Source organism: Sus scrofa, chromosome 18 (genome assembly GCF_054392235.1).
Source record: "Sus scrofa isolate SSC_HxYL_T2T_F1_AM1 chromosome 18, Sscrofa_HxYL_maternal_Yorkshire_Landrace_v2.0, whole genome shotgun sequence".
NCBI lineage: Eukaryota > Metazoa > Chordata > Mammalia > Artiodactyla > Suidae > Sus > Sus scrofa.
Window position 1 is genome coordinate 14,342,053 of NC_139400.1, and position 23,460 is coordinate 14,365,512.

The window sequence follows — 23,460 nt, forward strand, 5'->3', positions numbered from 1 at the left end:
GGAGGGAAGAAGGAGCAGTTAATGTTTAATAAAGACGGAGTCTCCGATTGGGGGGATGAAAAAGTTCTGGAGATGGATGATGATGGCTCCGTAACAGTGTGAATGTACTTAATGCCACCACATTGTACAGCTAAACATAGTTAAAATAGTCAATTTTATGTTATGTACATGTTACCCCAAGTTTTAAAACAGGCACTTACATAAAGGATTGAAGGAACAATTTTTTTTTTTAAGCGGACTTCGAAGAAAAAGTAGGTAGTGTCTGAAACAGTGTGTATTAGGAATAAATCTCCCTTTGACCAAAAGTTTTTATTGGTGATTCGATAAAAAGATCTTGAGGGTGAAGCAATTTTTGGAAAACTCTAGAACACATTCTACACCAAGGAGAAGATATTCTCTACACTATAAACTCTAGAATATTCAAATAGGCTCTTCTTTTTTTTATGGTCACACCTGGAGCACATGGAAGTTCCCAGGCTTGAGGTCGAATCAAAGTTGCAGCAGCCAGCCTACGTCACAGCCACAGCCATGCCGGATCTGAGCCATATCTGTGATCTACTCTGCAGCCTGTGACAATGCCAGATCTTTAACCCACTGAGCAAGGCCAGGGATTGAACCAACATCCTCACTGACGCTGTGTTGGGTTCTTAACCCCCTAAGCCACAATGGGAACTCCTGAAATAGGCTCTTGACATGATCTGATTTCAAATTCTAAAAACAGGAACCTATATTATAAGATTTCTAATATGCCAAAATTAAAATCTGGTTAGTGTTTAAAAATTAGACCTTATATTTATTTTTAGACCAATACACTATAGGGCACTATAGGACACTATAAGTGACTAATAAAAGAAACTGAAGACACAAATAAATGGAAAGATATTCTGTGTTCATGGATTGGAAGAATTAATATTGTTAAAATGTCCATACTACCCAAAGCAATCTATAGGCTCGATGCCATTTCTATCAAAATTGCAATGGCATTTTTTCACAGAAATATAAACAACCCTAAAATGTGTATGGAATAAAAAAAAGCCTCTGAATAATCAAAATAATCCTGCAAAAGAACAGAGCTGGAGGACTCATGCACCCTGATTTCAAACTATACTTCAAAGCTCCAGTAATCAAAACAGTATGGTACTCACATAAAAAAGACACATAGATCAATGAAAAAGAGTAGAGAGACCAGAAATAAACCCATTTAAATATGGTCAATTAATTTACAACAAAGGAGCCAAGAATATACAATGGGGAAGGGACAGTCTCTTCAATAAATGGTGCTGGGAAAACTGAACACCACATGCAAAAGAATGAAACTGGACCTCTATCTTACACCATACTCCAAATTAACTAGAAATGAATTAAAGGAATATAAAACCCCAAACCATAAAGTTTCTAGAAGAAAAGATAGGCAGTAAACTCCTTGACATAGGTCTTGATTTTTTGGATCTGACACCAAAAGCAAAGGCAACAAAAGCAAAGTAAAAAGTGAGACTACATGAAGCTAAAAAGCTTCTGCAGAGCAAATAAAATCAACAAAATGAAAATGCAACCTACTGAATGGGAGAAAATATTTGCAAATCATATATCTGATAAGGAGTTTATATGTATAAATATCTCCTACAACTCGATAGCACAAAAAAAAACTGATTAAAAAATGAGCAGAGGATCTGAACAGATATTTTTCCAAAGAATTCATACAGATGAGCAACAAGCATGTGAAAAGATGCTCAACATCACTACTCATTGGGAAATACAAATTGAAAACACAATGAGAGATCATTTCACACCTGTCTGAATGGCTCTTAAAGCCAAGAAATAACAAGTGTTGGTGAGAATGTGGAGAAAAGGGAATCCTTGTGAGCTGTTGGTAGGAATGTCGACGGGTGCAGCCACTCTGGAAAACCAGTATGGAGTTTCCTCAAACAATTAAAAATAGAACTGTCATATGATCCAGCAATTCCACTTCTGGGGGCTTATCTGAAGAAAACAAAAGCACTAACTAAGTAAGATCTATGCACTCCCATGTTCACTGCTGCATTATTTACAATAGCCAGGATATGGAAACAACCTAAGTGTCCAATGGGTGGATTAATGAATAAAGAAAACATGAGATATATCTCTACACAGATACAGACATACATCTATAGACATGAATAAAGAAAACATGAGATATATCTCTACACAGATACAGACATACATCTATAGACATGAATAAAGAAAACATGAGATATATCTCTACACAGATACAGACATACATCTATAGACATGAATAAAGAAAACATGAGATATATCTCTACACAGATACAGACATACATCTATAGACATGAATAAAGAAAACATGAGATATATCTCTACACAGATATAGACATACATCTATAGACATGAATAAAGAAAACATGAGATATATCTCTACACAGATACAGACATACATCTATAGACATGAATAAAGAAAACATGAGATATATCTCTACACAGATACAGACATACATCTATAGACATGAATAAAGAAAACATGAGATATATCTCTACACAGATACAGACATACATCTATAGACATGAATAAAGAAAACATGAGATATATCTCTACACAGATACAGACATACATCTATAGACATGAATAAAGAAAACATGAGATATATCTCTACACAGATACAGACATACATCTATAGACATGAATAAAGAAAACATGAGATATATCTCTACACAGATACAGACATACATCTATAGACATGAATAAAGAAAACATGAGATATATCTCTACACAGATACAGACATACATCTATAGACATGAATAAAGAAAACATGAGATATATCTCTACACAGATACAGACATACATCTATAGACATGAATAAAGAAAACATGAGATATATCTCTACACAGATACAGACATACATCTATAGACATGAATAAAGAAAACATGAGATATATCTCTACACAGATACAGACATACATCTATAGACATGAATAAAGAAAACATGAGATATATCTCTACACAGATACAGACATACATCTATAGACATGAATAAAGAAAACATGAGATATATCTCTACACAGATACAGACATACATCTATAGACATGAATAAAGAAAACATGAGATATATCTCTACACAGATACAGACATACATCTATAGACATGAATAAAGAAAACATGAGATATATCTCTACACAGATACAGACATACATCTATAGACATGAATAAAGAAAACATGAGATATATCTCTACACAGATACAGACATACATCTATAGACATGAATAAAGAAAACATGAGATATATCTCTACACAGATACAGACATACATCTATAGACATGAATAAAGAAAACATGAGATATATCTCTACACAGATACAGACATACATCTATAGACATGAATAAAGAAAACATGAGATATATCTCTACACAGATACAGACATACATCTATAGACATGAATAAAGAAAACATGAGATATATCTCTACACAGATACAGACATACATCTATAGACATGAATAAAGAAAACATGAGATATATCTCTACACAGATACAGACATACATCTATAGACATGAATAAAGAAAACATGAGATATATCTCTACACAGATACAGACATACATCTATAGACATGAATAAAGAAAACATGAGATATATCTCTACACAGATACAGACATACATCTATAGACATGAATAAAGAAAACATGAGATATATCTCTACACAGATACAGACATACATCTATAGACATGAATAAAGAAAACATGAGATATATCTCTACACAGATATAGACATACATCTATAGACATGAATAAAGAAAACATGAGATATATCTCTACACAGATATAGACATACATCTATAGACAAACATGAGATATATCTCTACTCAGATATAGACATACGTATTATATATATTATATATATATAATGAAATACTATTCAGTCATAAAAAAGGAGGAAACATTGCCATTTCCAACCACATGAATGGATCTTGAAGGCATTATGTTAAGTGAAATAAGTCAGACAAAAAAAGGCAAATACCATATATAATCTCACTGACATGTAGACTCTAAAACAAACAAATAACCCCCCCAAAAAAAACCTCATCAATACCAAGAGGCGGGGGTGGGTGACATGAGTGAAGCAGGTCAAAAGGGACAAACGGCCAGTTATAAAATAAGCGTTACAGGGATGTGATGAATGGCACGGTGACAGTCGGTAAGAATACTGTATTGCATATTTGAAAGTTACTAAGAGAGAAGATCTTAAAAAAGTTCTCATCACCAGAAAAAAAAATTTTTTTGTTTCTATGTAGGGTGACTGATGTTCATGTGACTCCCTGGGATGATCAGGGAGTCACACACACACACCAAATCACTACATCATCTATGTTTTATGTCCATAAAAAAGATCAAGAGGGGAGTTCCCGTCGTGGCGCAGTGGTTAACCAATCCGACTAGGAACCATGAGGTTGCGGGTTCGGTCCCTGCCCTTGCTCAGTGGGTGAAGGATCCGGCGTTGCCGTGAGCTGTGGTGTAGGTTGCAGACGCGGCTCGGGTCCCGAGTTGCTGTGGCTCTGGCGTAGGCCGGTGGCTACAGCTCCGATTCAACCCCTAGCCTGGGAACCTCCATATGCCGCGGGAGCGGCCCAAGAAATAGCAACAACAAAAACAACAACAACAAAAGACAAAAAAAAAAAAAAAAAAAAAAAAAGATCAAGAGGAACTTACATTTTATTCCTGCTATCTGGCACATTTCTGTAGTTGCCCAAGCTTTTACTGACGATGTGATTAAAGCCATATTTCATATATCCATAAATAAGTTCTGTGTCCGTATAGTTAAAATCCTCACCTGCAAGAAAAGGTATCAGTCACATAAGTATCACTTTACCACCACCCCTTTGATGAAGGACCGTAGCAACGCCATCCCGAATTCACTCCTTTGATAACAGGTCAGAGTGGTTTTCTTGGAACCTCAACGATGCCCAGATGACAACGTTAAAATCAAAGCAGTGACACGAATCAAAGCAGGTTCCGTAGCAAAGTCTGAACAATGAGTGACTCTTCGGTCATGGAGTTTCTTTAGGGAAGGAACGGCTCAGCCTTCTTGGTCCTACCATGACTCATATTGTGTGAAATGATATTAAATGAGGGATTTAGAGAAAGCGGGAGAATGGGAGCAGAAACCTCTCTCCCCAAACTCTGAAAGAATAAAACAAGATGACAGAGGAGAACCCAAACCTATCAGTCTTAACAGTAAATGAAGTTGGCATAAATTTCCCATTAAAAGATAAAAACTCTTAGATGGTAATAAAAAAAATCAAAATGTAACATAAAAGATAAATAAGATGAACTAAAATGTTTCTAAGTGGAAGAATAAGAGTTCCTTGGTGGCTCAGCGAGTTAAGGAGCTGGAATTGTCACTGCTGTGGCCCTGGTCACTGCTATAGTATAGGTTTGATCCCTGGCTCAGGAACTTATGCATGCTGCAGATGCGGCCAAAAAAAGAGTGAAAGAATGGTCAAAGAAGGCAAGACTCAAAATATTTTTTAAGTATAGAATTCAATGGAAAGACAATCCAGAGACCCCTTTTAAACTCACGATAAGTCACAATACAGATTTAATGGTACTGAGCTTGTTTGTAGACATCTAATGATGGGTGGCAACAAAATACTTAGAGAAAAATTGTTAGAAATACCAATATCTATTGCCACAAATAAACAGTAATGGATTTTTTTTTTTTTTTTTGTCCTTTCTAGGGCCGCACCCGAGGCATCTGGAGGTTCCCAGGCTAGGGGTTGAATCAGAGCTGTAGCCGCAGGCCTACACCACAGCCACAGCAATATGGGCTCCAAGCCACGTCTGCAATCTACACCGCAGCTCACGGCAACGCTGAACCCTTAACCCACTGAGCAAGGCCAGGGATCAAACCTTCAACTTCATGGTTCCTAGTCAGATTCGTTAACCAGTGAGCCACGACAGGAACTCTAGTCATGGAATATTTTAAGCACAACTCTGAATCAGAGAAAAAGTTAGAAACTTGAATAATGTAATTAGTTAAGGTTCCTTAGTAGATGTATATTGTGCTTTGTTTTTGAGAGATAAATTTTCTTTTCCAGTACTCAAGGAGTGTTTTCCAAAACGATGTAAATTCTATATTGTACATAAGGGGGTTCCCATCCAAAAGCAGCCGCCTCTTTCCCATAGGGCCTCTTTTTTTTTTTTCCCACCTAAAACATCCTGGCAGAGCGCAGGATGACGAGCACAGGGAGAGCTCTGGAAGGCGGATGTAAGGAGGCAATTTGGAAGGACTGAGAATGGGAGGAACAGCTCCTGCCTGCTTTGCTGTGAATCCCAGAGCGGGGGGGGGGGGGGCTGTAGAGGTGGAACCACCCACAGGTGCAGATGAAACAAGTTCCAGGATAAGCCTGATCCCCTAGCCACAGGTTTAGCCAGGAAACCCTTTGGCAGCACCCACGAGAGTCCAATCAAGCCCCCGCAGGAGAAACACATCGCCTCCCATGGCTTCGGGGTGGGAGAGCACGGAGCAACCTCGCCTCCCATCCCCCAGGGGCGCTGGTGGGGCTGAACGAAACCTACCCTTCCATCCCCCTGCCTGGCAGAAGAAGGCCATGCTCCGATGATCTGTCTGGATGGTGAGGGAGCTGGTTTTCCATAAGCCCTTCTGGGAGAAGCAGGTGTGCTCTGATTTTCCCTAAGGTGATTTTTTTGTTGTTGTTTTTTTGTTTGTTTGTTTATTTGTTTTGTCTTTTCAGGGCCACACTCATGGCATATGGAGGTTCCCAGGCTAGGGAATGGCCTATACTGCAGCCACAGCAACACAGGATCTGGGCTGTATCTTTGACCAACACCACAGCTCATGGCAACCCTGGATCCTTATCCCACTGAGTAAGGCCAGGGATTGAACCCGCGTCCTCATGGATACTAGTCGGGTTGGTTAACTGCTGAGCCATGACGGGAACTTCCCTTCAGTAATGTCTTGCCAGTGGCGTGCGGAGCCTCCGATCCCACCTGGTAGCAACGAGGCTTAACGAGGTGGTGGCAAAGCGGGGCTCGTCACTACTGCCAGTGCTCTCTGCTGGTCATAGCCGTGGGGGTCCAGTGGAGAGCTGAAGCCCACCCCTCATAGCGGCAGGCCCTCGACTTGCCCCACCTCCCAGCCCTGGTGTCGGAGAGGCCCAATGGGGAGCCCGACATCCCGCCCACCATCCGCAGTAAGGCGGTGACCACGCTCCAGGGTGGCCAGGGTGGAGTTCGTGGGTCCAGCGGACCCACCCACAGGCCACCCACCAGGCCCTTATGCTGCATCTCAGCAGAGATCGGCCCAACAAAGACACTTACACGGGACCCAGAGCTGCATAAAGTCCCAAATGCCCAGGATACAATAAAAAATCATTTGTGGGAGTTCCCGTCGTGGTGCAGTGGTTAACGAATCCGACTAGGAACCATGAGGTCTCGGGTTCGATCCCTGCCCTTGCTCAGTGGGTTAACGATCCGGCGTTGCCGTGAGCTGTGGTGTAGGTTGCAGACGCGGCTCGGATCCCGCGTTGCTGTGGCTCTGGCGTAGGCCGGTGACTACAGCTCCGATTCAACCCCTAGCCTGGGAACCTCCATATGCCGCGGGAGCGGCCCAAGAAATAGCAACAACAACAACAACAGCAACAACAAAATCATTTGTCATACCAAGAACCAGGAAGATCTCAAATTGAATGAAAAAAGACAACCGACAGAGTCCAAGATTAATCAGAGGTCAGGATGATCTGACTTGGATGGACCATCATAAAAATGCTCAGAAACAAATGGAAAAAGGAGAAATCTCAGCCAAGAGATAGAAGTTATCAAAAACAAAACAAAACAAAACAAAAAAACGGAAGAGGAGTTCCCATCGTGGCACAGTGGAAATGAACCTGACTAGGAACCATGAGGTTTCGGGTTCGATCCCCGGCCTCAGTCAATTGGTTAAGAATCTGGCGTTGCTGTGAGCTGTGGTGTAGGTCGCAGACACGGCTCAGATCTAGTGTTGCTGTGGCTGTGGTGTAGGCCGGCAGCTACATATCCGATTAGACCCCTAGCCTGGGAACCTCCATATGCCACGGGAGAGCCTTAAAACGCAAAAAAAAAAAAAAAAAAAAAAAAAAAGAAAGAAAAATGAACAAGAAAAACAGAAGTTCCTGTTGGGGCTCAGCAGTAATGAACCTGACTAGTATCCATGAGGATGCAGGTTCCATCCCTGGCCTCACTCAGTGGGTTAAGGATCCAGCGTTGCCATGAGCTGTGGTGTAGGTCACAGACGCAGCTTGAATCTGCGTTGCTGTGGCTGTGGTGTAGGCCGGCAGCTGAAGCTCTGATTCGACCCCTAGCCTGGGAACCTCCACATGCCGTAGGTGCAGCCCTGAAAAGAAAAAAGAAAAAAAAAAAAGAAAGAAAGAAAGAAAAAGAAAAAAAGAACCAAATGGAAATTATAGAACTAAAAAAATACAATATTCTAACCAAAAACTCCCTTAACGGTTTAATCATGATGACAGATTTCTCCTTATCTGAACCACAGAGAAAAAAGACTGAAAAAAAAAAAAATGAGGAGAGTCTCAGGGGCCTGTGAACTAACAACAAAAGAGCTAATATTCATATTACTGGAGTCCCAGAAGGAGGAGAGAGAGAGGAGGGAAAAAGCACTCTAGGAAATAGTAGTTGGGGGTTCCTGTCGTGGCTCACTGGTTGACAAACCTGACTAGGAACCATGAGGTTGCAGGTTCAATCCCTGGCCTTGCTCAGTGGGTTAAGGATCTGGCGCTGCCATGAGCTGTGGTGTAGGTTACAGACCCGGCTCGGATCCCACGTGGCTGTAGCTGTGGCTCTGGCATAGGCTGGCAGATGCAGCTCCGATTAGACCCTTAGCCTGGAAACCTCCATATGCCTCGGGAGCGGCCCTAGAAAAAAAGGCAAAAAGAAAAAAAGAAGAAATAGTAGTTGAAAAGTTGGCACGTTTGGTGAAAGACAGGAGGTACATATTCTGGAGGCTGAGCAAAGCCCCAGGGTGTATAAAGCAAAAACCTCAAGGCCACATCATAATGAAACCTCTGAAAAAAATGCTTAAACGCTGCAGAGAAAGGACACGGCCATGCCCAGAGGGACGGTCTGGGTGACTGTGGGTTTCTCATCGGACTCACGGAGGAGCGAAGGGAGCGGGAAAGCACTTCCCAGTGCTGAACAGAACCTGTCAACGGCAAATTCCACATCAGCAAAAACGTCCTTTGGGAATTACGAGAAAAATAAGGATACGCTCAGCTGAAGGAAACTAAGAACGTGTGACTAGCAAAACCCTGCCCTCCTGAAATCGAAAAAGAAAGTTCTCCAAACGAAAAAGGGAACCATGGCAGCAGAAGGGTTGCAATCTCAGAAAAGAAAAATGAACATTGAAATGGGTTAAAAAAAATATAGTGGATTGTCCTCATGAAGGTTTTTTTAGGTTTTTATTTTTTCTCTTATAGTTGATTTCTCATGAGTTTCTTAAATCCTATTTAGTGGTTGAAGCAAAAACGATAACACCATCTGATGTGGTGCTTACTGTATACAGTGTATACAGAGGAAATACTGAAGCCAATTATATATATATATTTTTTTTTTTTTGTCTTTTTGCTTTTCTAGGGCCGCTCCTGCGGCACATGGAGGTTCCCAGGCCAGGGGTCTAATCGGAGCTGTAGCTGCCAGCCTACACCACAGCCAACACAGCAACTCGGGATCCTTAATCCACTGAGCAAGGCCAGGGATCGAACCTACAACCTCATGGTTCCCAGTCAGATTCGTTAACCACTGAGCCACGACGGGAACTCTGACAATTATATTTTTAAATTGAGGACGTGAAGGGACTTGGCTTTTTACACTTTACTTGAAATGGCAAAACACTGATTCAAGGCAAGTCAGTAAATTGCATATGTACCACGTAATACCTAGAGAAACCACAAATAAAAACTACACAAAGCTATATATTAAAAGACCTACGGAGTTCCTGTCATGGCTCAGTGGTTAACAAACCTGACTAATATCCATGAGGACACAGGTTCGACCCCTGGTCTCACTCAGTGGGTCAAGCATCTGGCGTTGCTGCGGCTGTGGCATAGGTAGGCAGTTACAGCTCTGATTAAACCCCTAGCTTGGGAACCTCCATGTGCCGCAGGAGCGGCCCTAGAAAAGCAAAAAGACAAAAAAAAAAAAATAAAACAGGAGTTCCTGTTGTGGCACAGTGGAAACGAATCCGACTAAGAACCATGAGGTTGTGGGTTCAATCCCTGGCCTCGCTCAGTATGTTAAGGATCCGGCGTTGCCGTGAGCTGTGGTGTAGGTCAAAGACGTGGCTTGGAACTGGCGTTGCTGTGGCTGTGGCATAGGCCGGCAGCTGTAGCTCCGACTGGACCCCTAGTCTGGGAACCTCCATGTGCTGTGGGTGCGGCCCTAAAAAGACACACACGAAAAAGACTAAATAAATATAAAAATACTATAAGCAAAGCAAGATGGGATTCCGATAGACTATATCCTGGATCATAAAACAAATCTCAAAAAACCCTAAAAGAATCAAAGTCATAGAGTATATTTTGTGACTACAATGGAATCAAACTGGATATCAATTACAGAAAGATAGAAAATTACTCAAAACTGTTGGAAATTAATTTATTTCCAAATACTCTAAGAGGAAAGTCTCAAAGGGAATATAAAAATACACAGAACTGAATGAAAATGAAAATTCAACATATTAAAATATGTGGGATGCAGCTAAAGTAATATTATTACAACATCAATTCTCCCCAAATTAATCTATAGACTCAATGCAATTCCATTCACAACACCTGGAGTTCCTGCTGTGGTGCAACGGGATGGATCCCTGGCCTGGCACAGTGGGTTAAAGGATCTGGCATTGCCACAGCTGCAGTGTAGGTCACAGCTGTGGCTCAGATCTGATCCCTGGGCCTGGAACTCCATATGCCACAGGACAACCAAAAAAAGAAAAAGGACAAAAGAAAAAAAGAAACATAATACCAGCAGGCTGGAGTTCCCTGGTGGCTCAGTGGGTTAAGGATCTGGTGTTGTCACTGCTGTGGCATGGGCTGGATCCCTGGCCTGGGAACTTCTGCATGCCACGGGCATTGTTCAAACAAACACAACAACAAAATTCCTGCAGGCTTTTTTTTTTTTTTTTTGTAGAAACTGACAAGCTGTTTCTAAAATATACGTGGATAAGGAAAAGATCTAGCATCACTAAAACAGTTTTTTAAAAGATCCCGAAGAGAGTTCAGAACAAGAGCCAACAAAAATGGTCAACTAATTTTTGACAAAGGGGAAGGAGGGGAAACAGAAAGTTTTTGAACACATGGTGCTGGAGGTGGAAGAAGTGAGCACAGCTCTTCCCTCACAGCATCACAGAAATTAACCAAAATAGAGTTAATGTAAAACCTAAAATTTGTAAATTTCTGAAAGAAAACATAGAAGGAAATATCTGTGAACTTGAGGTAGGCAAAGATTTCTATGATAAAACAGAAAAACATGAACTCACTTTGCTGTACAGCAGAAATTGACAGAACATTGTAAATCAACTATACGAATTAAAAAAAAAAACAACAACCCTATGAGTCGTAGGGGTTCCTGTTGTAGCTTAGTAGTAATGAACCTGGCAGTAATGAACCTGAGGTTGCAGGTTCGATCCCTGGCCTCGCACAGTGAGTTAAGGATCTGGTATTGCCATGATCTGTGGTGTAGGTCACAGACACAGCTTGGATCCCGAGTTGCTGTGACTGTGGTGTGGGCCAGCAGCTGCAGCTCCAATTAGAACCTTAGCCTGGGAACTTCCATATGCCATGGCTTTGACCCTAAAAAGACAAAAACAAAAAACACGACCCATACAAGAAAATGTGATAAATTGACCATTGATATTGAAAATGTTGCTTCATTTTTGTTTTTTTTTATCTTTTTAGGACCATACCTGTGGCATATGGAGGTTCCCAGGCTAAGGGTTGAATCAGAGCTGTAGCTCCTGGCCTACACCACAGTCACAGCAACTTGGATCCGAGTCATGTCTGCAACCCTCACCACAGCTCATGGCAATGCTGGATCCTTTAACCCACTGGGCGAGTCTAGGGATTGAACCTGAGTCCTCATGGATACTAGTCAGGTTCATTACCACTGAGCCACAATGGGAACTTGTAAAATTTTGCTTCTTGAGTGAAACCATGCAGAAGAGAATGAAAATATACAGCATGCTAACTATAGTTAGCATGCTGTATTATAGATTTGAAAGTTGCTAAGAGAGTAGATATTTTTCCTCATCACAAGAAAAAAAATTGTAACTTTGTGTGATGACAGATGTTCATTAAACTTATTGTGGTAACCACTTTGCAATATATACATATATAAAACCATTGTGTTGTACACTTAAATACAATGTTATATATCAATTATATCTCAATTTAAAAAAAGAATCAAAAGACAGGGCACAGACTTGTGCAAAATATTTGCAACCCGCAGGTCAAAAGACTTGAATCCAGATTATATTTTAAAGGTCTTAGAAATCAGAAGACAAACATCTCAGTTTAAAAAATGGACAGAAGACTTGGAGAGACACTTTATGGGAAAAAAAAAAAGTCTGTGTGTCCATTTAAGCACACAAAAAGATGCTCAAAATCCTTAGTCATAGGGAAATGCACGTTAAGGCCACGATGATATCATTACTCACCCATTAGAATGGCTAAAATCTAAAAATCTGACCACGTCAGGTGCTGGCCAAGATGTGGACAAAATGGAATTCCCATACACTGCTGAAGGAAATATGAACTGGCATCCTTATTTTAGAAAATGGTTTGTCATTTTCTTTAAGGTTAAGCAGGCACCTACCACCTGAATCATCCATCCCATACCTAGGTGTTTACCTAAGAGAAACAAAGCAATACACACAGCAGCATTGCAATTCACTGCAAAATACCTGCAAATACATTAAAAATATATTATAGATTTTGCTTAAAGAAAATACATAAAGAAAATGAGGACGATATCCAGGGAAGAGCAGGACAAGAGATGAAGTGTTTACTGCTAAAATTTCTTTGAAATGCAGAAAGCAAATATAGCAAACTACATAAAAAACTGTGACATTTAGGTGGTAAATACACACAAACCTATTTAATTGTTTTCTTTCTTCTGTGAGTGTATGTAATATTTCATACTTTAAAACTGAACTGCTCTAGGAGTTCCTGTCGTGGTGCAGTGGTTAACGAGTCTGACTTGGAACCATAAGGTTGTGGGTTCGATCCCTGGCCTTGCTCAGTGGGTTAAGGATCTGGCATTGCTGTGAGCTGCGGTGTGGGTTGCAGACGCGGCTCGGATCTAGCGTTGCTGTGGCTGTGGTGTGGGCTGGCAGCTGTAGCTCTGATTTGACCCCTAGCCTGGGAAACTCCATGTGCCTCAGAAGTGGCCCAAGAAAAGGCAAAAAGACAAAATAAATAAATAAAATAAAATAAAATAAAATTGAACTGCTCTAAAAAGGACATTGTCTTACTCTTTCAAATATTAATTTATGGTATATGTTCCCCTTCAAATGCCTAACAGAGGAAATCAAAATACTTACCTAATACAGAAATTGGCTTTTGTTCTTCAGTTTCATCTTCATTAAGCCTTTCACGGGGTCTTCGTATTTGCATCAAGCCATGGATACTTTGCTCTTGCAGTTTTTCCCCAAGGGACCAAATCAATGGATTTCCTTTCGTCTGGATTTTCTTCTCCTGGTTCTTCACATTATTATGGTGAAAATAAATACCAAAGAGAGCTGTCCAGACCCCAAGTGTCAAGGATCCATAAAGCAAACTCTGAATTATAACATTTCTCATTGTAAACCTAGCATTTTTGAAGGTCCATTTTAATATTTCCTAAACCAGAAGAATTTAAGAGAAGCTGTATTAGATATTTTGATGGTTTATAGATCATCCACTTGGCTTGAATTCAATTTTCAGTGTTTTAAAGACAGAATCATTTTGATATCAGCACTTATCTACTTTGATAAGATAAAATGTATCCTTTTAAAAACTCTCAAGACTGATATTCATAAGATTATTTAACATCAAAACGCATACCATTCTTATAAGGAGTTTCCACCATGGCGCAGCAGAAGTGAATCCGACTAGGAACTATGAGGTTGGGGGTCCGATCCCTGGCCTTGCTCGGTGGCTTAAGCATCCAGCGTTGCCATGAGCTGTGGCGTAGGTCGGAGATGTGGCTCAGATCTGGCGTTGCTGTAGCTGTGGCTGTGGCTGTGCCATAGGCCGGTGGCTACAGCTCTGATTGGACCCCTAGCCTGGGAACCTCCATATGCTGCAGGTGCGGCCCTAGAAAAGACAAAAAAAAAAAAAATGCTTATAAAACATACAATATCATTTAAAGTCATTGGCTCCCACTTGTGAGATAAAGCTACAGGGAAAAATGTGAAAGTCTGTTTTGTCCTTTCCACATGCTCAGTCCCTCTGGGAGTGATAGCATAGGTCTATTAAAAAAGCTGGTCATGGCTCAGCAGTTAACAAATCTGACTGGTATCCATGAGGATGCAGGTTTGATCCCTGGCCTTGCTAATTGGGTTAAGGATCTGGCGTTGCCCTGAGCTGTGGTATAGGTTGCAGCTTCAGCTCAGATCCTGAGTTGCTTCAGCTGTGGCTGTTGGTGAAGGCCAGCAGCTGAGGCTCCGATTTGATCCCTAGCCTGGGAACCTCCATATGCCTTGAGTGTGGCCCTAAAAAGACCAAAGGGTGAAAAAAAAGATCCAGCTATTTGATGCGCTGCTCCCATTGATTCTAGGTGGAAACAGCCCCCCACCCCATCTCTGTTCCCACTTTTCAGCATACTGAGCTCACCCACTTACCACTGGGGTGACTGCTCTGACTGCTTTGTAGTCTGTTTTCTCTAAGCTCAGTCATAGGTGGAATCAGGCAGGAATCTACACCCAATGATCTCAAAGACAGGATTTTTCCCCCCAAATGTCTGACTTTAGGGTGCCTGGATTCTGGATTCTTGATTGTGTGGGGTACCCTGCCCACATGGTAGTGCTCAAAATGCAGCCCCAGGTGCCTCATAAAGCCCAGTGACATCACACAGGGCCTGGCCAGTCTGAGAGCTCCAATCAGAGGACAGCGTCCAAGGACTTCCAAAGGTCAGAAAGTCTGCCCAGAAAGTCTGCGAATTCTCACTCCTCAGCTGAGGAAATAGCAAGAGTTTGTATTGGCCAAGTTAAAATCTAGCCTTCTCTTGGGCAAGCCTCATTTTTGACTCTACTGGAAAAAATTTTTTTCAGATGGTGTTTTTCATTTTTTAAAATATAGTTGATCTACAAAGTCATATTAGTTTCAGGTGTATAGCAAAGTGATTCAGTTTTATATAAAAAGTATATATATATATATATATCCATTTTCAAATTCTTTTCTCTTATAAGTTATTACAGTTAAATAAACCTAAGAGAACAAAGAAGATTTCAGGACACCTCAAGAGATTTAAAGATGAGTCAAAGAGTTATTTGGGTTTTTAAAATTTTTTTTTACCTTATATTACTCAACATTTAGATATTAGGACATGGATTCAGCCAAATGCTTGTGAAATTTCTGCTTTCCTAACATGTCTGGGCAGATCTGACCCTCCTCCTATTGTTTTGCCTGGGACAGTCATCTGCCCAGGCAAAGTATGTGAGAAGCAAAGGGTGGGCTGGGGCTTTGGATACCTCACCTGGGGCAGGGAAGATGGCCAATAATGACTTCCAAGCTTAAGTTGTGGTTTTTTTTTTTTGTCTTTTTGCCTTTTCTAGGGCCACTCTCTTGGCATATGGAAGTTCCCAGGCTAGGGGTCGAATCAGAGCTGTAGCTGCCAGCCTACACCACAGCCACAGCAACTCAGGATCTGAGCCACATCTGCCACCTACACCACAGCTCATGGCAACGCCAGATCCTTAACCCACTTAGGGTTAACACTGAGCGAGGCCAGGGATTGAACCCACAACCTCATGGTTCCTAGTTGGATTCGTTAACCACTGAGCCACGACAGGAACTCCCAAGCTTAAGATGGAATCTCCTTTGGACAGGCTCAAAGGAAAGGTCCTTTTTTGGTCTCCCCATGGCATATGGAGTTCCCGGGCCACGGATCAGATCTGAGCTGCAGCTGAGGCCTACACTGCAGCTGTGGCATCATCCTTAACCCACTGTGCTGGGCTGGGGATCAAACCTGCATTCCAGTGCTCCAGCAAAGCTGCCAATCTCGTTGTGCCACAGTAAGAACTCCGTGTTTTGTCCTTTTATAATAATGTGAACATTAAGAAGTTTTTATTCATAGCAGCCCCCAACCGGAAACAATCCAACTGTCATCAATAAGAGAATGGATAAAGTGTACTTCTGCATATAACAGGATGCAAAGCAGCAGTGAAATGACTGAGCTTTAGTGCCACACAACAAGGACGAATCCATAGACGTAACACTGAGTGAGAGAAGCCAGACACAGTTTATAATTGCATTTCTGTGAAGCTCAAGAAGAGGCAAAACTAATCCAGGATGACACTGGTCAGAGTGGTGGTTACCTTTGGGAGGGGGTGGGAAGTCTTGTTTCTTAGAGATGCCAAGAGTGAGTCTTTATAGCACAGACATGCTGTCTCTTCCTGATAGGGGCGAAAGCCTCACAGAGCCTTCATAGATAGTCACTGGGCTGTTCACTGAACATCTGTGCAATTCACTGTATGTATGTTATATATTCACAAAATGAAGATGAAAAAAGTGAGTTGGCCCTATTTTTGGATAGATTTATCATGGGAGTTTTGCAATCATTACACAGTTGCTTTGCTGTAATAAAGTCAAATCTTTCTTTTTTAAGAAAGGTGCACATAAAATGGTTAAATTTTTAATTTATTTTTATTAAGATATAATTCACAAAATTCACCCTTAAAAAATATTTAATTCAGGAGTTCCTGCTGTGGTGTAGTGGGTTAAGAATTCGACTGCAGGAGCTCCCAACGTGGTGCATCGGAAATGAACCCAACTAGGAACCATGAGGTTGCAGGTTCCATCCCTGGCCTCGCTCAGTGGGTTAAGGATCTGGTATTGCTGTGAGCTGTGGTGTAGGTCACAGACACAGCTCAGATCTGGCGTTGCTGTGGCTGTGGCTGTGGCTGGCAACTGTAGCTCTGATTCAACCCCTAGCCTGGGAACCTCCATGTGCCATTGGTGTGGCCCTAAAAAGCAGAAAAAAAAAAAAAAGAATCCAATTGCAGTGGCTTGGGTTGCTTCAGAGGCACAGGTTCAATCCCTGGCCCAGGAACGTCCATATGCCATGCGAGTGGCCATCTGTACATATATACAGAGTTCAGTACTTTTTTAGTATAGTCACAAAGCTGCGTGACCAGCTCTGCTATCGGATTTTAGAACACTTTCATCAACTCAACGAGAAACTGCATGACACCGAGCAGTCCCTCCCATCTCCCCTTCTCTCTTGCCTCCACCAACCACTAATCCACTTTCCATCACTCAGAATGTACCTGTCTTGGACGTTTCATACAAACAGAATTACGCAACACGTGGTTCTTGGGACTGGCTTCTTTCACTGAGCAGCATGTGTCAAGGTTGCACACTGCAGCACACATCAGCACTTCATTCCTGTTTATGCCTGAGTAACAATCCGTTGTATGAACATGGATTTTGTTTATCCATTCATCACTTGATAAGCATCGGGGCCATTTCCACTAGGAATGGGTCAGAGACCTACGTGTTAGGAAGTAAAACTGTAAAAACTCTTAGAAAAGCTTCCTGACATTGAATTTGGTGATGACTTCCTGCATATGACACCAAATAGGGGCAGGGCAGGGGTGCAGCTGTTAACAAACCATGGGTAGCAGTTCTGCTCAGCCCCTGATCAGCGTCAGAGTGGGCCTTTCCCCACACAGGCGACCTTGTTAGCAAGATACCATTAGAGGTCCCGCTCAGCCTTTGGCTGGCATCACAGTGGAGCAGCCCCCCTCCTCCACCTTCCTCTGTATAAAAGGAACCCAAATTCAGACTGAGGAAAGATGGTTCTTTAAGATGTTAGTCCACCGTGTTCTCACTCTGCCTGCTTTCTGATTGAGGTCATTCTTACCCCCAAGACTTGTCTCTGGATGTATTGGCCTGTCATGCAGCAAGCAGAGTGAATTTGGGCTTGGTATCAAAAGTACAGGCAATGGGAGTTCCCTGGTGGCTCAGTGGGTTAAGGATCTTGTGTCGACGTTGCTTTGGCCCTGGCTACTGCTGTGGCTAGGTTTCCATCCCTGGTCCAGGGATTTCCTCATGCTGTGGGCAGGACCAAAAAAACAGCACAGGCAATGAGAGAAAAGAATAGATAATGAATCCAACTACCTCAAAAAGTAAAAGTTCTGTGCATCAAAGGACACAGAGTAAAAAGGCAGCCCACAGAACGGGAGAAAGTATCATACAGACACCTATAAGCCATGTGTCAGGATGGCCCACAGGAGTAAAAGACAGCGATGTAGTTTTCCAGCAGCTCTTGTTTTCTAGTGGGTGAAGGTTTGTTAGCCCCCACCCCGACCCCCACGACTCTGAGTTGGGTGTGGATAGCATCAAGGGGAAACCCTGGGCCAGGGGACAAGGGGGGAAAAGGGATCCGAGGTGAACTCTGTTGTGTAAACCAGCGTGACGGCATGGACCTCACCCCAGAAGCAGCCAGGCCACGTCCATGGGGCAAGGACGAGACTGGGCGAGGCTGCCAAGTGCATCTGAAGTGATGCAGAACGGGAGTCGTACACAGAAGGCTATCTGGAATTGTGGCCTTGAAACCAGGAGTAGGTGGAACGGAGGCAGCCAGCCTTCACCCTTCTTCTCAAACCTCTAGCTTCCTGCCATCCACCCCCACGCTCAGCTGCGACGGCTGAGAACAGAAGCACTCAGCTGAGACCCACCTCGCCTCTCTCCTCTCACCTTTTCCACCGACCACCAAGGTCTGCGGCTAAGCTGTAATTGTTTGTGCTCAGCCCAGGGCCGCCCAGCTGGAGGCCACATGCCAGCCTCCTCTGGGTCCCTTGGGACGTTTCTCGGCTGCTTCTGGGTCCCGGGAGGGGTTTGGGTCCTTGGGCGCAGTGTGCCCCTCCTTTAACCAGAACATCTCTGCTTTTGTCTGACTTACATATTTAGCTTCCACTTAAGATTTCATTTGAGGGAAAAAAAAAAAAATCCCTCGTCTTAAGAAGCCACCTGCAGAGCCCGTGAACAATGATCTGATTCTGTGCAGCTGGGAAAATGCCGACGTCACCCCTCTGCCCCCCCGCCCCCCGAGCCTTGGCTGCCTGACCTGGAAGCGGGGAGAGCCGACTGCTGAGGGGGGCTATGTAGGTGAGGTCAGTGGAGGGGTTTCTAGGCACATTGTAATTCGTGGAAAATCCACCAGAGGGGAACTGCTGAACCAGAGGACGGCCCTGTGCTATTAACTCCGGACCGTCCTCCCAGAGAAATGGGGGAAATGCTGACACGGGTTTGGCTGGGCTGTTATCACGGGGGTGACTCCGGCCAGTTGACTGCAGAAGCGGTCGTACCTGCTGATGGCTCTCTCCCTCAGCCTGGGGGCTCCAGGAGAGGGGACACTGCTTCACTCTCAGCTTTGTGTTCCTGGACTCTAGCCCTCAGCTGGGATCCTGCCCCGAAGCCTGAACACAGCAGCGGGACTCGAAGTGGAGGACAGCCACGTGGCCACCTGCAGGGAAAGGATGAGAAAGAGTCTCAGGTGGCGGGAGCGGGGGCCCCTTTTCTTCCTGGGGTGGAAGCCATTGCACCCCCTCTGAGGAGTGGCCAGGGTAAATTACACTGTGTGCCTTTCCCTCAGTCCTCTTTTTTTTTAGGGCCGCACCCGTGGCAGATGGAGGTTCCCAGGCTAGGGGTCTCATCGGAGCTACAGCTGCCGGCCTACGCTACAGCTACAGCAACGTGGGATTCCAGCCATGTCTGCGACATAAACCATAGTTCACAGCAATGCCAGATCCTTAACCCACTGAGTGAGGCCAGGGATCGAACCCCCAACCTCATGGTTCCTAACTGGTTTCGTTTCCACTGTGCCACGACAGGAACTCCTCAGCACTCCTTTTAAAGCTGATGTAGGAGTTCCTGTCGTGGCTCAGTGGTTAACGAATCCGACTAGGAACCATGAGGTTGCGGGTTCGATCCCTGCCCTTGCTCAGTGGGTTAAGGATCTGGCGTTGCCGTGAGTTGTGGTGTAGGTTGCAGACGAGGCTCAGATCTGGCATTGCTGTGGCTCTGGCATAGGCCGGTGGCTACAGCTCCGATTGGACCCCTAGCCTGCGAACCTCCATATGCTGCGCGAGCGGCCCTAGAAAAGGCAAAAAGACAAAAATAAACAAATAAAAATAAAAAATAAAGCTGATGTAAGCTGGCCTTATGGGGGAGTTCCCTGGTGGCTCAGTGGTTTAAGGATACAGCATTATCACTGCCATGGCTTGGGTCATTGCTATGATGTGGTTTGATCCCTGGCCCGGGAACTTCTACATGCTGCAGGTGACGCCCCGCCCCCCAACTCCACCCAAAAAATGGGCCCTATGGCCAAGCACCATGGAGGGAACTTTGAGGAGAATCTTAGCCAGGTAAGCGGTAGGTAAAAGCACTACAGAGAAAGAGAGAGAGGAGCGTTTTTCCTGCTGACAAAGCCGGATTTCATCCTTCTGGATGTCATCTTACGATGAGCTGAACTGTGGCCCCCCCACCCCCGCCCCAACTCCTATGTTGGAATCCTAAACCCTAGGACTTCGGAATGGGACTGTGTTGGGAGGGGGGGTCTTGAAGGCGGTAGAGAAAGTAACATGACGTTTTGTGGGTGGCTGCTAATTCACGATGACTGGTTTCCTTACAAACAGAGTTGGGCATAGACACATACAGAGGGCGCACCACGTCAAGACACAGAGAGGAGACAGCCGTCTACAAGCCAAGGAGAGAGGCCTCAGAGAAAAACCAGTCCTGCTGGCCTTGACCTCAGACTTGCAGCCTCTAGAACCGTGAGACCGTAATTTCTGTGGTTGAGGCTGCCTGGTCTGTACTGCTTGCTACGGCCGCCTAGGAAAGTGATAGACATCTCTGCTGCAGAAACGCATCTTCTCAGATGCTTCTGCTCAAGAGAACGAGTTCAAGAAGAATGCTCCTGTAGAAGGCAAGGGATAAAGTGATGGAGCAGAGGGTGTGATGAGCACGGAAGGGAATGCTCGCTGTCCCTTCTAAGACAGGAGCTGTCTCCCATCTCCTGCCAGCTGGGCAGTGGGTCCGCAGTCTGTGACACGTGGATGTGGCCCTGATATGATTGATCTCTGCCATGGCACCTGGGCAGAAGTGAAGGCACCACCCCAGGCCTGCCCCCCCACACTCCCTGCCCCGAGCATCCCCCGTGTTCTCCTGGGATGACAATCACCGAAGCCTGGCAGCCAGTGCTCAGGATGGCAGAGCCGCCATCGGCCAGGGTCCTGAAGGACCGTGTGGAGCCACCTGGATATTTACCCCAGAGACTTAATTGAGCAAAAAATAGGCTCTTTTTGTTGTTGTTGTTGTTGTTGTTGTCTTTTGTTGTTGTTGTTGTTGCTATTTCTTGGGCCACTCCCGCGGCATATGGAGGTTCCCAGGCTAGGGGTCGAATCGGAGCTGTAGCCACCGGCCTACGCCAGAGCCACAGCAACGCGGGATCCGAGCCGCGTCTGCAACCTACACCACAGCTCACGGCAACGCCGGATCGTTAACCCACTGAGCAAGGGCAGGGACCGAACCCGCAACCTCATGGTTCCTAGTCGGATTCGTTAACCACTGCGCCACCACGGGAACTCCAAAAATAGGCTCTTGTTTTGTTGTTCCATTACATTTTGAATATTCTTTCTTTCTTTTGTATTTTTGGCTGCACCCTCAGCATGCAGAAATTCCTGGATGAGGGAAACAAACCCACGCCACAGCAGCGACCTCAGCCACAGCAGCAACAATGCTGGAGCCACCAGAGAACTCCTGATTTTTAATATTCTTTTTTTTCTTTTTACAGCCACATCTATGGCATATGGAAGTTCCTAGGCTTGGGGTCCAATCAGAGCTGTAGCTGCCAGCCTGTGCCACAGTCACAGCAATGCCAGATCCAAGCTGTACCTGTGACCTATGCCACAGCTCGAAGCAATGCTAGACCCTTAACCTACTGAGAGAAGCCAGGGATCAAACACCCATCCTCACAGATACTATGGCGGGCTCTTAACCCACTGAGTCACAACAGGAACTCCCCAGTTTTGAATATTCTCGAACAGGGGTTCAGGCTTTCCCAAATAGGAGAGATATAAAAGAAAAGGATAAAGATAAAGAAGATGCGAAAATACTAAAACAGACCAATATAGGGAGTTCTCGTTGTGGCTCAGTGGTCACGAACCCAGCTAGTAACCATGAGAACGTGGCTTCGACCCCTGGCCTCGCTCAGGGGGTTAAGGATCCGGCGTTGCCCGTGAGCTGTGGCGTAGGTCGCAGACACGGCTTGGATTTGGCGTTGCTGTGACTGTGATGCAGGCCGGTGGCTACCTTAACCCACGGAGCAAGACCCTTTGCCTGGAAACTTCCGTATGCCATGGGTGAGGCCTTAAAAATAAGTAAATAAAAAATAAATAAAATAAACCAATATAAACCAAGAGCCTGACATGTTGGGTATTTTCCGTGGGTATACAGGACATAGAAGACATGGATGCTGCCCAGGAGATGTTTAAGGGTTGCCAGGGAGACAGGTGATGGTGAGAAATCGGGGGAAGATACAAATAAAAAGCGCTGAACTGCGTGGCACAGACCGGAGCAGCCACTGTCTGCCGTCAGGGAAAGAAGCTGGTGTCTGGGGCGCAGCTGCCGGAACCGCTTCCCAAGGGTGACGGAGCACAGCACGAGGCACAGGAGGAGGAGGGGACAGAAGGAGGAGGGGACACAAGGCAGGTAGCAGGCAGGAGGGGGCGGAGCAAGACAGGACTTCTGCAGGGCCGGGAATGTTGGGAGACGGTGAGATCCTTGTGCCACAGCGCAGGCCGATTTCGGGCAGTGACCGGAAAGCCTGGCCTCTCCCAGTGGATAACGAGAAATGAGGAGGCTAACACAATCCATGTTTTCCCTCAAATTCACAGGCACATGTCTCCCCACTCAATTCAAATTAAACAATTACCAGGAGAAACAACGCAGCCCTGAGCTTTAGTCTCGGGTTGAGAAGGAAAAAGAAAGGCACTATTCCCTTAAGATGGATGGTACTTCAAACCCAGGGCCAGGAAAATCCTCTTCCTTCTGCTCCTGTGTCTCAGGAAGGAAAGAAGCAACACAAGACAAAGATCAGAGAAGCAGAAATAGGCAGGGCAAGGTAAAAGAAAAGAGGCAGGAGTTCCCACTGTGGCTCCGCGGTTAAGAACCCAGCTAGTGTCATGAGGATGCGGGTTCCAT

The 23,460-nt window shown here is 44.3% G+C and overlaps 1 protein-coding gene across 14 annotated transcripts in view; it reads right to left on the reverse strand.

Moving 5' to 3' along the window:
• Positions 1 to 23,460, reverse strand: part of GALNTL5 (polypeptide N-acetylgalactosaminyltransferase like 5) — a 121,271-nt gene that overhangs the window by 47,802 nt on the left and 50,009 nt on the right. For 3 of the 14 annotated variants that reach the window (XM_085005168.1, XM_085005174.1, XM_085005169.1), the window contains 4 exons: positions 19,566 to 19,723; positions 17,523 to 17,726; positions 13,596 to 13,893; positions 4,700 to 4,820 (listed from right to left, as the gene is read on the reverse strand). In XM_085005168.1, the coding sequence (XP_084861294.1) occupies positions 4,700 to 4,820; positions 13,596 to 13,893; positions 17,523 to 17,627 (524 nt within the window). In that variant the 5' untranslated portion in view covers positions 17,628 to 17,726; positions 19,566 to 19,723. Of the gene's footprint in view, positions 1 to 4,699; positions 4,821 to 13,595; positions 13,894 to 14,876; positions 15,095 to 17,522; positions 17,746 to 19,565; positions 19,724 to 23,191; positions 23,320 to 23,460 lie in introns of those variants that run through there. The other 11 variants (XM_085005176.1, XM_085005172.1, XM_085005173.1 and 8 more) reach the window with 8 other exon arrangements.